At 41.4% G+C, this 15,243-nt stretch overlaps 1 protein-coding gene across 11 annotated transcripts in view; it reads right to left on the reverse strand.

Annotated features, from left to right (window-relative positions):
- The window catches only part of FHOD3 (formin homology 2 domain containing 3), a 388,584-nt gene extending 373,705 nt beyond the window's left edge, over positions 1-14,879 (reverse strand). For 3 of the 11 annotated variants that reach the window (XM_069853406.1, XM_069853405.1, XM_069853404.1), the window contains exon 1: positions 14,659-14,874. In XM_069853406.1, the coding sequence (XP_069709507.1) occupies positions 14,659-14,823 (165 nt within the window). In that variant the 5' untranslated portion in view covers positions 14,824-14,874. Of the gene's footprint in view, positions 1-14,658 lie in introns of all 11 variants that reach the window. The other 8 variants (XM_069853398.1, XM_069853396.1, XM_069853401.1 and 5 more) reach the window with 5 other exon arrangements.
- Positions 14,880-15,243: the final 364 nt, after the last annotated feature.

Consider the following 15,243-nt stretch of genomic DNA (forward strand, 5'->3'; position numbering starts at 1 on the left):
ACTGTTCTTTTGTCTGGAAAAGACACAGCGGTTGCCCAAACCCCAACAGGATGCTAAGAGAATGGACTCTATATTTTGTTACTGTCTGTAGTTAAACTTGGGCTGAGAGTACTTTTGGTTTACAAACCACTCTGCTGAGCTACCCTTCAAATAGCTCCATAATCTTTGGTAACATTTAATTTGCTTGGAAACGTAAACCAATATTAAATATGCAAAAAATTCCATGCAAAGTCACGCATCATTGTGCTATGGAGACACACAAGAAAATACTAGAATTACTTACTGTAGGGTCTAGTCTGGAGTCAAACTATTAGCCAGCACTGTGCCATCAAAAGCATGGAGAAAAAAATCCTTGCCTCTGATAACTGCCCCATTACAATCTCACAAATAAGACTGAAATTAACTAAAATATATTTGCATTGAGAGCACTTTACAAATCAAGAGTTTCTAACGACATATGGCAATATGGTGTGTTACTTCCATAACAAGTGCTTTGCAACCAAATCTCTTGCTATCACTCATTTTCTATGCTCCCTCCCAAAAAGAGGGTGGTTCAAAAAAAATCTTATTTCCAAATCCAATGTTAAGATTAATATGATATTTTTATTGAGGTTTCCATTTATGCATTTCTTCTTTACTTTCTTCCAATTTAACTGACTTAAAATGCTGTAACAAATATTTTTACTCTTAACTGAACTCATATTCATTAATACTACTCCAAATAAAATTAGCATTTTAATAAGAAACAGAACAGTTAAAAGCCTCCTAAGCCCACTTAAAAAAGCATATACAAAGGGTAAGTCTCATTAACACCTTCCATACGTTAACTACATAATTCAACATGCCAAAACTAGGCTGACCACAGCCTGTGTCATATTGTCTAATAGTACCACTGTCTGTATATTGGATTTCTATTTTTAATACTAACATCAAATGGCCCACTCACATTTACCAGTGGCAGCCCTCTCCCAAGAGGTAAGGAATGAAGATATAGGTCCTTTCAGGCAAAGGAGTAAACTGAACATGAAGATCTCCATTTCCAGATCAACTGCTTAAGCAGGAATGGACATCACTATCATGACAAATTCTGTAAAACCTTTTATTCCAAGAACTCTTCCAACAAATGTTCAACTAACCACATGTGAGGTTTACACTTGAGAAAAATAGTCCGTCTAGATACAATTTTATGGCACTAACTGGGCATTTTTAGTGCATTAAGCTAGTATATTAAAACCATAACTTAAACATGTTTCATCTAAGATACATTATAAAGACACTGTTTTCCTCACAATAAATTTAGACCCTTGCTGCTACGAGACTGATGAGACTAAGTAGTTTTCCTGCAGCCCAACAAAAGATCTGGATACCAATTCATCTGTCGAATGACTTGTCAAAGCTTTCTCAGGGGTTGGCTCAGGTATAACACTTATTTTTGGGAAGACGGAAAGACTTAATATTTTTTGTTCCAAGAAACATACATTCTTCTCTAACCTTATTTTCACTTACAGAAACTTGAAGAATTTAAAGACAGCAAAATAATTCCCCTGCCCCAAATCATAAAATAACAGAGTAAGTACAAACCTATTCTCTCATGGGCATGAACAAAACAAGGAGCCAACAAAAGCTTACTCATCAGCTTAGTACTTTGTTTTGCTTTTTATAGCTTTAGGAGACTATGCTAAGGGCCCAACGTAACACCCAAAGGAGAACTGCATAAACAAAACATCAACTCTAAAATCTGCCAGCAACAACACTGGTATTTAAATTTCATGACATTTTTGCCATTAGGAGACATTCCACTGAAGAGCTACTCCTGGAATCCCAGGCGCTGCTCTCCTCCACCCACCTACCTGCTCCTGAGAGCTGACCGCTCACGCTCTCCTGTGTTTCTGGGAAGAAGGAATAGCTATTGTCCAAGAGTCAATACAGGAAAGAGAACAGTTATTTTGCATTCCCCTTTCTGCCACAAATGTACGTGTGCATCCAAGGGCAAGACAGTCTTTGTTTGTATTACAAGGGATTTGTTCGGTTTTTGTTTGGTTGGATTGTTTTTGTTTGGTTTTTTTTTGTTGTTGTTGTTTTTATACTAGTGTAGTAGCTCTACCAGTTCTAACCATCTGTGTATAAGGGCTTAAAAGGCTTAACTCTCCTCAACACCAAACAGAAAGTCTTCACTTAGTGACTTCAAAAACTACAAGTCAGATTTATGCTACCCAGTGGAAGCATCTCTGAAATTAACAGTCCATGCTTCCCAACTGTAACTAAAGAATACAGGAATGAATACACAAGGCTTTCAATATTAGGTTGTAATACACAGTTTAAATGTAATTTCATTGTTAGCACTACAGGTTAGAGCAGCACCTTTTTCACTGGCAGCCCTCCAGAAACTACTTCCGAGAATCAAAAAAAAAAAATCACAATATTACTACTTTCAGGTTTTAAGTAAGCACTTTTCTTGAAAAACTACAGCCCCTCTTCCAAGCTATTTCTTTTTCTATCATTACGTACAGAAAAAGGCAGGAGCAGGTCCTAGTTACTTGACATAGTTGTTCCATGCACAAGATGAAACACCAGTATAATTTCATCCATTGACAGTAATCAAGTAGTTAGCAGCAGCAGCCAAAATCTGTCTTCTCAAGGAGGGAAACTCATAGCCACCCCAAACCAATCATCACTTGTAAACTGAGATTGCGCCTCCTGCTACAGCATGGGCTGTGATACTGAAAAATAGCAACAGAAAGGGTAAGAAGAATGAGAGACGGCACAAACATTGCTTTGCTACAGGGGCCTTTGTAATTGCCCAAACACCATGATGTGTTTGTATAAACATTCTGTGGTTCAGGATTTGCACTCAACTCACTTCTCTGCAACAAAAACAAACTGAACACAGTAATTAGCTTTAATAGCATCTGATTAAGTAAATAGGTTTTTCCATTTGCATTAGTAGCTCATGAAGAGGGACACTAATATGAGCACCACTCAGGTCACTGCCCAGTGATGACAGCTATACAATCAAGCAAAAATAAGTTCCACTACAACAGCAAATATGACAGTCAAATTCCCTGGCAGGACAGGCGCAAGGTTACACAAGTATGCTGCTGTAGGCTACGGTAAGAACACTTATGCCAAATCATTCATATACCTCCCCAGAGATACCCAAAAAGAAAACAAGAGGTTCAGTTTGCTGTAACAGATTCTCCTGCAAACTTATTCACGGAGTTACAACTGAAAAAGTACAGCCTACAAGAGATACTCAAAGCGAGTATGTTCATGATTGTATTCCTGTTCCTGGGTCAGGAAAGCTTTATAGACCCTCTTTTTTTTCTTGTGCACAATCACCCCAGCTCCACCAGCCTTTGGTTTTCTTAGGAATCTGCCTTTGGAAGTAACTCAAACAACAGAAATTATTAGTAGCAATATGGAAATACAGCATGAGATCTGTTACTTTGAATTGTCAGACACCCAGCTCGTTAAAAAGTAACACGCAGACATGACTTCAATCTCGCTATCAACCTTATGTGACTCAAGTACAAAACACATTTCAGTCTTGACTCAGCTTATTTAGAAGAAATGGAAAAATAACCAACATGAGAAAAGAGGCAGGTATAACACTGCTCTGACTACATCTAAATATATAGAATCGTCCAAGACAGTAATCTTTTTACAGTAACTGTAGTTTATTTTCCCTTCCCTGACTTTATCATCTAAACATAGAGACTGAGTAAGTTCAGTCTACATCCCATGCTGGTTCCTTCAGAAGAATTCACTGAGGAAAATGGTTGGGTTTTTTTTTTTTCCCACTTGAATATTTCTTCAAACTATATTTTATGTGTTGGTGCTTAATTATCTCAGAAATTTAGATTACTGTTTTTATTTCAAGAAATCTCATTTGGTAGATGAAGAACATGAGAGCATAATTTTAATCAGTCTCCCTGGAAACTTCTTAAAATAACACTAGCTGATGACTACTCATGAGACAGCAAGCTATTCTCCTCTCATCGGCTGAATATATCTTGCTGAAATATTTGCTGGGATATCAGTGACAAACCATAACAACATGAAGGAAGTAAATATAGCTCAGCTTACACTTCACTGAAAAATATTTCTAATCTCCTTTTTGTCACTCAAATCACACCTAACTGTAATGATTTCCAAATGCTATGGGCTGTTACCAGTGGTTTTCCCACAGAAGCAACATCAATCTAAAGAATGGGTTTAAGGCAAGAGCATTCTTTCAGCGGCCTATCAGAACTATCAAATAATTTAATGCAGTAGGTCACTTATTTGAGGTGCAACCACAGTACCCAACTTCATCAAGTTAAAAAAATAACTTGTTCAAGATAAAATCCTAGAAGTCACTGGACAGCATTCTGCCTGTTGCTTTAGTCAACTTTTAATTATGTCACGTTACCAACAAAATGCCAAAGCAGAGCACGACTGATAGCATACAGCATGTCTGAGTAAAGTCTATTTTTAGCCTGCAGTTCAGTCAGCACTCTTACAACGGCTAGGATTGAAGCCCAAGACAGCCACGTTACTGTATATAGGCCAACGCAATTACATGTTGAAACATGTTGAGAGAACACAATTGTAAACTGGAGTCAGTGCTGGGAAGATCAGCCCTAGACAGTTGCTCTGTGCTATTGGATGTCTTTACTGGCAGAGCATGCACACACATCTCGCCCATCCTGATTAATAGTCCACAAAGGAAAACATTAAAACAAATGACAGTTTTACTCCAGTTCTATTCAGTTTAGCACTCATGAGAGACAACGTTTCAGCAAACTTGAAAATCAATATCCTTTTACCTTTACTGGCAGTTGTTCAGATGACTTAGCTCTGTCAATGCTAAAGCATCTCACTGCAACACTGCCCTGAAAATGCTGCCAAGGAGGAGACAACTCGGTCCTCACTCTGCGCACTCCTGAACTTCTGTGCTGAGGTAGCAGTTACAGGACCTGTGCTGAAACAGCATTTGCAAGGACAATTTGCACACAGCATTTAAATATCCATCTTTCACAGCACTGAATAAAAACAGTCTAAGATTTCTTTTCCATAAAGCAGAAAGTTTTTATGCATTCAAGTGTTAGCTCTTCATTAAAAATGTTAAGCTCTTACTGGATTTTTAACCTTCAGGAGTGACCTTTTCAGACTTTTCCCCTATCAACTATACAGCCTTTACTTTTTCACAAAATGAAAAGTATCTAATACCTAAGCTTGCTCTACAACAGACAGCTTCAGACTTTGGACCTATAGGGCTTAATATTTTGATACTATCAAAACAAAACAATGACACCATAATGTGATCACTTCTCCTCTAGGATATACCTAAATGGTTTAACAAATAGTAATGACTTTCATGCACTGAAACTGCAGCTGAATACTAATCAGTTATGCGAAGAAGAAGGCTGCATTTCATTACCAGTTTCCCAGATCTTTAATCTTTTTTATACAGTTTGAGCAAACCAGCCTAAGCAGTACTCTCTTCCTCTTCACTGTCTTTGTACAAAGGAACATTAGGAGATGCTTCCTTAAAAAACTGACCCCTTGACAAAAGAAAGACTGCAAGGAACATGTATATGTTTCTGAAGGCTTTGAAGCTCAACATACGTACAAGATTAAAGCACATCCAGTTAGCAAACAGACTATTTACATCACAAGATAATTCTGTCCATTTCCAGACTTCAACCTTACTGCAGGGCCCTGCTTATCCAAACGAGACTTTTTTGAGTGCTGATCACTTCTCTTCAGCAAGTGAAATAAAAGCACTGTAAGAACTGAACTCTCAGAATCTGGAGAGTTCAGAAATGCAAAGGTATAGGCATGCTGTAGGCTTATCAGGAATTCACATTTGTAACGGTGCTGGTTTTTTTCTTCCACATTTCAACATAAAGCAAAAAAAGGCCATGAAGACAAAAGGAAACCTAAAAGCACACTTCAGTAACATCTGAAATGAGAAACACAGTCCAAGTAACAGAAGCCATTCCTCTACCTTCTGAAAGACCAGGATTATCTTCTACCACTTCCCCCAAAACAACTGGCTTCATCAGAAAAAAAACGGCTCATTTTCCTCCTTTAGCCAAAATTCAAATTGCAAGAAGCTTCTTAACTACAGTAACACACAGACATAAGGCATAATAACACTCAGTAAAACCATCATACAGTAGCTGAAACAATAATGAAGACAAACTAACTCTTTATTGGGCAAAAAGCCACCAATTGAACTCAGCATCTAAACAAGAACAGTTGCTACCTACAAGGAAATTTTAACAAATTTAAATGCACTACTTCTAATAATTCAAGCTTACTTTATGTTCAAGAACGTGATTAAAATGGAATATTTCAGCTGGAAGGGACCTCCAAGAATCATCCAGTCCAAGTGCCTGATCACTCAGAGCTGACCAAAAATTAAGGCATGTTTTTAAGGGCATTGTTCAAATGCCTTTAAACACTGACAGGCATGGGGCATCCACCACCTCTCTAGGAATCCTGTTCCAGTATTTGAACACTCCCTCTATAAAGAAAAGCTTCCTAGTGTCCAGTCAAAACCTTCCCTGGCACAGCTTTGAACACTTCCCATGTGTCCTATCACTAGATAGGAGGGACAAGAGATCAGCACTCCCATCTCCACTTTCCCAGGGTGGAAAAAGGGCATAAACAAGCAAACATAATGAAGAGTATTACAATATAAACTGAGGAGTGCATAGGACAGGAAGAGAATGCTTGGGTCACAGGCAAACAAAGCAGTGAATACTAAATTCAGAAGAGCTGCACTTCTTTCTGCCTTGTACAGCCATAAGACAAAACATCTAATATATTACAATCAAGGTAGAACAAAAAATTCACAGCTAAATGAGTCCTTCAACTATGACCAGCAATGTCCATTGCAATATATTAATCTTTTAGAATACCAGCAAAGGCTAAATCATTCACATCTGTCTGAAAGAAAACGTCATGTTTTACTTATACGCTGCTTTTCCACTTGTGAGTAAAGCCTGCATGCCATACTTGTGGTTGCTGGAGAGTTCTGGGCCTTCTGCAGTTGAAGCTCAACTCAACTGGTAGCATGATACTAAGTACTTGAAAGAAAGAATAATGGAAAAAAGGCAGAAACACATACAGCAATTGAAAAATACAAATAGTGCAATTCATCCTAGCAGTACCCTTACTTCCTCAGGCACACAGTTTTTAAAAAAATGTACATTTTCAAATCACATTACAGTTTCCTATAAATAAATCCAAAGGAAGGAATTAGACAAAATATGCTAATGAAGGAAACTTTTGAAATTCAAAAAGCACTACTTTTAGGATCAACACCCTTTCATAACCAGACATCAATGAGCCTCGGCACTCATCACAATCACCCTTCTCAGTCCTTGCATCCTCTCCCAAGCAATCAAGGGGGTTTTTTTAAAAAAAAAAAACACACACCAAAATACAAAGAAAACAGCACAAATTCACTCACTTTTGATAAGCAATGGTCAGCCACAGAGGCCTATGAGACAGGGCAGCATAGATGAACCTCACAGTTTCAGTAATCTCCCCTTTCTCCCAAGGGTCACAGCCAATAGCACCACTTCCTTTCTCCCCCTTGTTGCTTGTTCCCTCTTCTTCTCTAGCTGCACATCACCTTTAATTGCTCAGGCTCTGCAGGTTTGCTACACCTCTCAGGTGCAAAGAATAAAGCTCAACAAGTCTCCTTAATTCTCTGCCTTGTGCACCTGGGAGAGCCTTCTCCATCAGAGACACCAACACCTCCCATAAAGAGGTCAGGGGACTCCAGATTTTTGCAAGTTAGCTACCTCACAGTTCTAGAGATGAAGAGGGGAAAAAGGAACCCTTTTGTGCATCGAGCCAAAGGTCATGCTCCAGGGACAGCTGCTGTAGTGTTGTAATAAACAGAGGGTAGATATGTAGCTCTTTCAAATTCTTCACTTCCCATAAAACGCCAAGTGTTTCAAAGTACTATTAGTCTCTTTATGTCTGTCCTGCAGCTACAACAGGGTCACCACTGGTGCTTTGGAGAAAATTCAGAAATTCCTTTTCTGACAAAAACCAGGAACAAGTCCCCATTTGGCATTTTCCTAGCACAAACAAGATTCGTGTTGGTGTCCTCATCGCAAGTCCTGCTGTTACACTCTTTCCTTGCAAATCTTGCTGTAAAATAGCCTTGCAGTAATGGAGTAAGAAAACAGACAGGATATGCTTTTTACCTTGCATATGACCTTTGGATGATTAACTTAGCATAATGCATTGCCCTTGTTTAGCAATAGTGACTAGGCATCTGGGATCAAAATTTGCAATTTTTCAGAACTTTAATTCGCATAAATATCCTACTCAGAAAATAGATAGGTCAGTTTAGAAGTATGACTACTCAAGTCAAGTAGTCATACTGAAAGTAAAAGAAAAGGTCTAAGCCTTTTTCTTTTTTTTTTAAGCATTCTTAAAATGCTGGGAACAACAGACTCTATTTTGGTTTAAGTGTTTGGAATTGCAAACTGCAATGCATTTTTTTTTAATATATATGTGTTAAGCTGATGACATGTGGAAAATGAACTTTTAAGTCTCACTCACCTTTACTTCAGTAGTTTCATATGACAGATGGTTGCAGATGTTTCTAGGTGGCTGGGCCTACTGGAGATCTCACTGCTACTTTTGTCCTAACTTGTTCCTCTGCTAAAAATATGTAACAACATTCCTTGCTGTCTTATTAATAACTGTAGTACAATATAAAGTTAATATTAATATAATGCAATCCAGGTGGTGTGGAAAGTGATGACAGAGGTGTAGTAGCTGGCAGTCTTTCCTCTGAGCCAGTAATGAAGTAATAACCTAGCACATGGGCACAGTCTACTGAAGCATTACTTACCAAAAAAGGGGTATAGTCCCAGCCCAATCAGGGTCACCAAAAAATACATGGTACTTCTTGAAAGAGCAAAGGTATCAACCTGTCCTAGCTGAATTCCCATCAGAGAAGTAGACTGTAAAACCAAGTAGTGCTGTCATAGGTGATAATGGGACAGATGATCAACTTGCAGCCTGACTGCCTTGCACACGGTTGCACAAGGGTTATAATATGGCGCAGTGAGTGAGATCAGACGGAAAGAAAAGTGACTCTCACTTAGGCCTCAATTATTTGTGGGGCAGGACAGCTGTGCAAGCACAGGAAAGAGAAAACTCTCCCTGAGGAAGTTTTTAGAGCTTTTGTTCTTATTGGGGACAACATGAGATGAGAGGAGATTGCAACACACCAGATCCCACAGTTTTCTCTGACCATTCCTCCACCAATGCAGATGCAGGCTGAAATCGTCTTAGTCTATTGTTAACTGAAGCCATTGGCAGTCTTCATACAGCACTTGGAAAAGTTTGAAAGAAAGGAGGTATCTACAACTGATTTCAGAAGAAAACATCACAGGTTGTAGCTGCAAGTACAAGAGTTGGAAGCGAGGTCTAACTTCTTCCTGTTCACCTCCTTTGTTAGGTTACAAACCTTTGTTAGATTACAAACCTCCAGTAAATGCACAATAATGAGATTTTCCAGACCCTGCAACTGGCCAAGGTGCAATTTCCAAATTGAACAGTACCCTGAGAACTATCTGCTGACATCACGCTCACTCCCATCATTCTTGACACTGAGCGCTACAAATACTCTTGAGCCATGAGCAGCCAAATCAAGAGACTTGCAAGACAGGAATGTCAAATTCAGGAATTAAACCTCTAGAACAGGTCTGCTCCACTGCTTGTACAATACAGCTTTTAAGCCTAGATCAAACAACAGTAACTTGTCCAAATTATAACTTGTCAGAAGAATCTTGAAGAACTTCAAAGACCTCTCACATTAAACTGTGGAGATAAAGCCCAGCATTTGACAGTTACTCTGTATCAGCTGTACCAGTACCTCTGGGCCTTTGAAGGCCCACTGCACAGAAGACAATAAGGTACCAGAGACTGGGCAGCTTTTCAGAGCTATGATTTTCTATGGGTATTTATACTCCCCCGGAGGACTCTAATGCAACTTGTGCTTTCAAGTCAGGAGACAGAGCTGTATCTTACCCCCTATGCCCTTACAAATACTTCCCTAGAAAATTCAAGCACACATGACAACTACAGGTCCATCTCACGAAGCGTGAGACTTCGTCAGCTCCAGAAATGTTTGGCTAGACCCAAAACACTTTGGACACCTGTTGGAAATTACCGTTTTGTTAAATCCCCTCTTCTCGCAAAGGCTGTCCACTGCCTTCAGGGAGACTATGAAAGACCTAGGCATCTTGACAGCCCTCAACTAAAAAATTCCCCAGTGCCCAGTGGTGACACTTGTAGAAGACCTCAGCCAGTTTCTCCTGCCTGTGGGTTCATTTTCCCCAGGACAATGATGATATTTCAGTTTCCATCTTCTGTTCCTCAGTTCCCATGAAAAGAACAACTACCAATCCAAAAATGCTCTCTTCAGAGGACAGCTGCCCTGTTTACTGTTATCTCCAGTGGGATCAGGATCCAAACCGTCCTCTCTTCTTTTGCTTCTTCTTAGACTCTGTGCACCAAGGCATTTTTTAATGGAAACCCAGAGAAAAGGAGCCAGTTGGTAGGTTTTCTGTTCTCAGAAAACCCAAGGCTGATGCCAGGATATAAGTTCAATGCCAGAGCTGAGCCCCATGCCAGGACACAACCTGATGGAACAGACCTCGGTTATCAGTTTACATCACACCATGCCTGAGAGTCAGCTTTGGCTTTAGTCTAGGGCTAAACCGTAGCAGCTGAAGATGGAAATATGGATGGTTTCTTTATGAATGAAACTCCCAAGTCCCTCTAGTGCTCATTGGATTTATTTGCTTATACCACTGTTTGCTGAATGACACTGTTCCTTACAAATTCTTGGTAGAGATTTAAGCACAGAAATTGTGTCCAGTTTTCTCAGAAGGAACAGGAGGTCAAAGCAACTTATTTACAGCATTATATGTCCCCTTTCCACCATAACCACACCATATGCACTGAGATTTTTTTTTCATTATTACACAAAGTATTTAAGTTCTTGATAAATTGGATTTTGATTTCCTATATTATTGTAAACATCTATTTCTTACAGAGCTGCCCCAATGCTGAACAGTACTGTGGAATGTGAAAACAGAATATGGCAACATACTCAGCATATTGTAATTACATGAATAAATTATAATGAAGACGATCTCTAAAAAAAGCACACCAGTTGACATCGGCCATGTGTATATATCCACCCTCTTGAAAGACCCTGTGTCAGCAAGTCGTAAGTATCAAGTAACTCAAAGCAATTCAAAACCAACAAACCCAAAGTACCAAATTAGATTTGAGGCACATCATTGGCACTGGGCCTGATCCACAAATTTAGATCCAGTTCTGAATTTTCCCAAGCTTCACAGAAATGGGCAAAAGGGACATCTGAATTCAGAGTCAGGTCTAGATCCAGTTCTTTGTACAACAGGCAGAAAGAGGGTTCTAAAATCCTCAGAAAGAAAACAGTAAAAGCTGAAACCAAAGTGACACTTTGAGCAATCAGATCAATATAAGCAACCCACAAAAGCTCTGCCATGTGGCTTAGTTACTCAGCAAGAATTTGAAGATATGGCTAAAATTATCATTTGTGGGACCTCATTGCATGTCACCAACTAGCAAGTGTGTCACCAGCTAGCACCAAGGCACCTGAAACCATGGGGCAGGTGTTCCTGATGTCAATGCCCTGCCACATGGAGCGAGTTCAGCATGCATGCACTGCTCACTCCTGCTGCACACGCGAGGCAGCACGAGCACAACCCAGGGTACAGCAAGCTGCTTCATCCAGAGATGTGGCTGCAGGGAAAGGTGTGTACACAGAGGAAAGCATGGAAAAAAAACAGTGAGGGAGAAGGTTACAAGTAGGCACCTATTCCAAGCGAAAGAAGGATTGCAGACACCTTTCTTCTCACTTTTTCCTATGAACTGATTTAGGTGTTCCACCTCATTCAGATACACGATGCATTCATAACAGTAAAGCCTATACTTCTATATTTCAACTATACTTGCATATTTCAAGAGAAGAGGTAGTAAAACAAACATATGAAATCAAGAGTTGTACTTCCAAAGAACTGGAATAAAGAAATGTTGCCCTTTGCAGTCAAACTATAACATTTGTTAATTACAAAAGTGCTACTAATGGCATACTATGACAGGTCAGAACGTCAAAGTATTTGTCATTTAAGTTTTAAATTACTTTCTTAGTAATTGTTTATATTTAACTTACAATATCTTGCAATATACCATTTATTTTATTAACTACAAAAATCCTGTTATTACTACAATTTCAACCCAGCAATGGCGAAATCTCTCACCCACTGAAGTGAGGCGGATTTTCACCATTCACTTCACTCTCTCAGTACATCATCTAGAAGGAGATATACAAACCAGATTCAAAGGCTGCAATTTCACGCCTCTGTTCAGAAAATAAGAATATTCATCCAAGTCAAAAGATGATAACCTAAAACTGATGAATGAAAACTAGCACTGGCCATTCAATTTCCCTGGCAAAAAGGCCAACAGTTTGTAAGATTTCAGGAATAATTTAGATAGCAGCGTTACTACGCATTTGAGATATAAACTCCTACGTCTGTTTCAAGATATTTTGCTGTAGTCACCATTAAGATACTACATGAACCATTAATCCATTAACTACTTTTCAAAGTAATTAATCAATCAAGACTTAAATGTGTCAATGTGAACTGACACCTGAATTTCAACCTCTGCTCTGCTTTGACAGCCGCATTCCTCCAAGATCAGAGTTTGTCCTGATCTCAGGGAGAAATGGAGCAAAATCCTTCTCGGTCAACTAATGAAGTGATCTTCTGGAGACCACGTAAATACAGTCTTGAGGAAAAGCTGCAGGAAGAATATCCCCATATCTGAGGAAGCAAATGGAAAGCCTGTCCTTTAAAAGTGACAAAAATCAGTTGGTGCTTAAAAAAAAAAAAAAAATCACACACACAAAGACGTAATGCCAAACACAGAGTGTGCAAGTGCACACAAAGAACTAAGCTGTCACTAGTAAAGGTAAGTAAACAAACAAGTCTAATCAACCTTTTTTTTATTCTTCTTCTTTATTGTATAAGCTAAGAAAAGGCCAGAGACTTAATTAAGGCACTCTAGAAACAGTAGCTGGTTCTGCAAACACAAAGGTAACTGTAACCATGTAAGCAGAATTCAATGAGCCTGCCCACATCATTACAACAGTAGAAACAAAACGTTCCCCAGAGTCAGAACCTCAGGTTAACAAGTCCCCAGGCCAGGACTGGCCTTTAGCAGAGCAGCTATCTTCCCACAGCTGGGTTTACAGCACCTCTAGAGACTTAGCCATCTATCAGCCCAAAGTCTGCAAGTCCAGTTTCCAGACATTAGTTAAACTTGAGAAACACATTGCACGCAAAAGACAGGACAGGAGTTAAATGTATAGAAGTGGCCATGGATTTTGGGTGGCTCCTAAGACACTAAACTAAGGGGACTGGGGTTAGTATAGGATTATTACAAAAACCTGCCAAGACAGCATTCAAAACAAAGTAAAAGCAAAACACAAGACAGTGGAATCCCTTTGAAAATGAGGTTGAATTATTTTTATTTCCAGATCTTAAACTATCTTTTTATTTACTTCATGAGGTGCCAGAATCCATTCTGCCTTTCTTTTAATTAGCTCTGACTCCAAAAAAAAAAAAAAGTAACCTTAGAAAACAATGGGACCAGTCTCTGAATTGGGGATGACTGAGCACATGAAAATAGAAGTGACCCAGCACACCAAGAGCTTGCAAAGGTTTTGTGCATTAGGCAGAGCTCTCTTCACTGGATGCTGTATCCTTGGCAACTATTATGCGAGAAACGGTTCTACAAATACAAAACTTCTGTCTGCTCCAAGAGCTTTTCTCTGAAACACTTTTATGGGGGTTTGGATATTCTTAAATCTAAGGGCACACACAGCCCTTTGTCATCTTCCCGCAAGCTCCCAAGAGCAAGATGTAATGCAAGTGATGTTAAGAGAGAACTTTCCTCCCTCTTTGTCAGCGCGCGAATAAGTTTTACAACTTTTACTTTGTTTTCTTCTGGGAAGAGAAGGGGGCTTTTTTTTTACTTTTTTCTTGAGCACACTCGGCAGAACTTCGGTGCAGGTACAGGATAATTACGGAAGGATGTTATCATTGCTTTGAAAACTGAAAATTCAAGGATGGGGACCGGGTGGCTGGCTTCAAGGTCAGAACTAGAGCTGCCAGCGTGCGTGTTTCGAGAGAAGAGCCCGGCAGGGACTGGAAGGGCCGCGGCAGCAACGCGCTGCGGCTCCGGGCGAGGCGGGCGAGCGGCACCGACTGCTGGGAGGCAGCAGCCAGCCCGCTGGTTGTACCGGAGCCCCGGCTGCAGCCGCCGAGCCCGTCGAACCCTCCCGCAGCCGAGCTCCGACCCCGCCCGCCTTATTCCTCGGTATCCCCGGCGGGTCGAGGCGTCGCCGGGGACCGGGAGGGATGGAGGGCTCGGCGGGTGGGGGGTTCGTACGGCAGCTACAGCCGAGGCGGAGGCGCTAGCAGCCCCTGAAGGCGTTTTGGGAGCGCCCCCCACCCCCCCCCCATCTCCTCCCCAGGCTCTCCCCATGGAATCTCAGCCCCGCTCCCCCGATACCTTCTGCGGGGCGCGGAGCAGGCGGTGCACGCCGGGCAGCTGGGTGGCCAGCGGGATGTCCTGGCGGAAGGTGAAGAGCGGCGGCCGGGTGGGCTCGGGGAAGTTGGTGCTGTTGAAGGGGTCGGTGTCATCCAGCAGCTGCACCCGGCACACCAGCGTGGCCATGGCGCGGCCATCCACCGCCGCGCGGGCGAACCGGCCCCCCGACCCGCGCCGAGCGAGCGTTCACAGCCCCTTCATGGCTCCTTCCTCACCCCCCGGCGGGATCCGCGAGTGCGTGCGCCCTTCAGAGCGGAGCCGCGGAGCGGGGGCAGAGCGGCAGCAGCGACCCCCCCGTGCCCAGCCGGCAGCGCCCCCCAGCGGCCGCCGGCAACACCGCCCTTCTCCTTCTCCTCCTCCTCCTCCTCCTCCTTCTTCTCCTTCTTCCCCTCCTCCCTCTCCTCCTTCTCTTTCTCCCCCTCCTCCCTCTCCCCCTCCTTCTTCTCCTCCTTCTCCCCCTCCTCCTTCTTCTCCTCCTTCTCCCCCTCCTCCTTCTTCTCCTTCTTCCCCTCCTCCCTTTCCTCCCTCTCCTCCTTCTCCCTCTCC

This window comes from Phaenicophaeus curvirostris, chromosome 3 (genome assembly GCF_032191515.1).
Source record: "Phaenicophaeus curvirostris isolate KB17595 chromosome 3, BPBGC_Pcur_1.0, whole genome shotgun sequence".
Classification (NCBI taxonomy): Eukaryota; Metazoa; Chordata; class Aves; order Cuculiformes; family Cuculidae; genus Phaenicophaeus; species Phaenicophaeus curvirostris.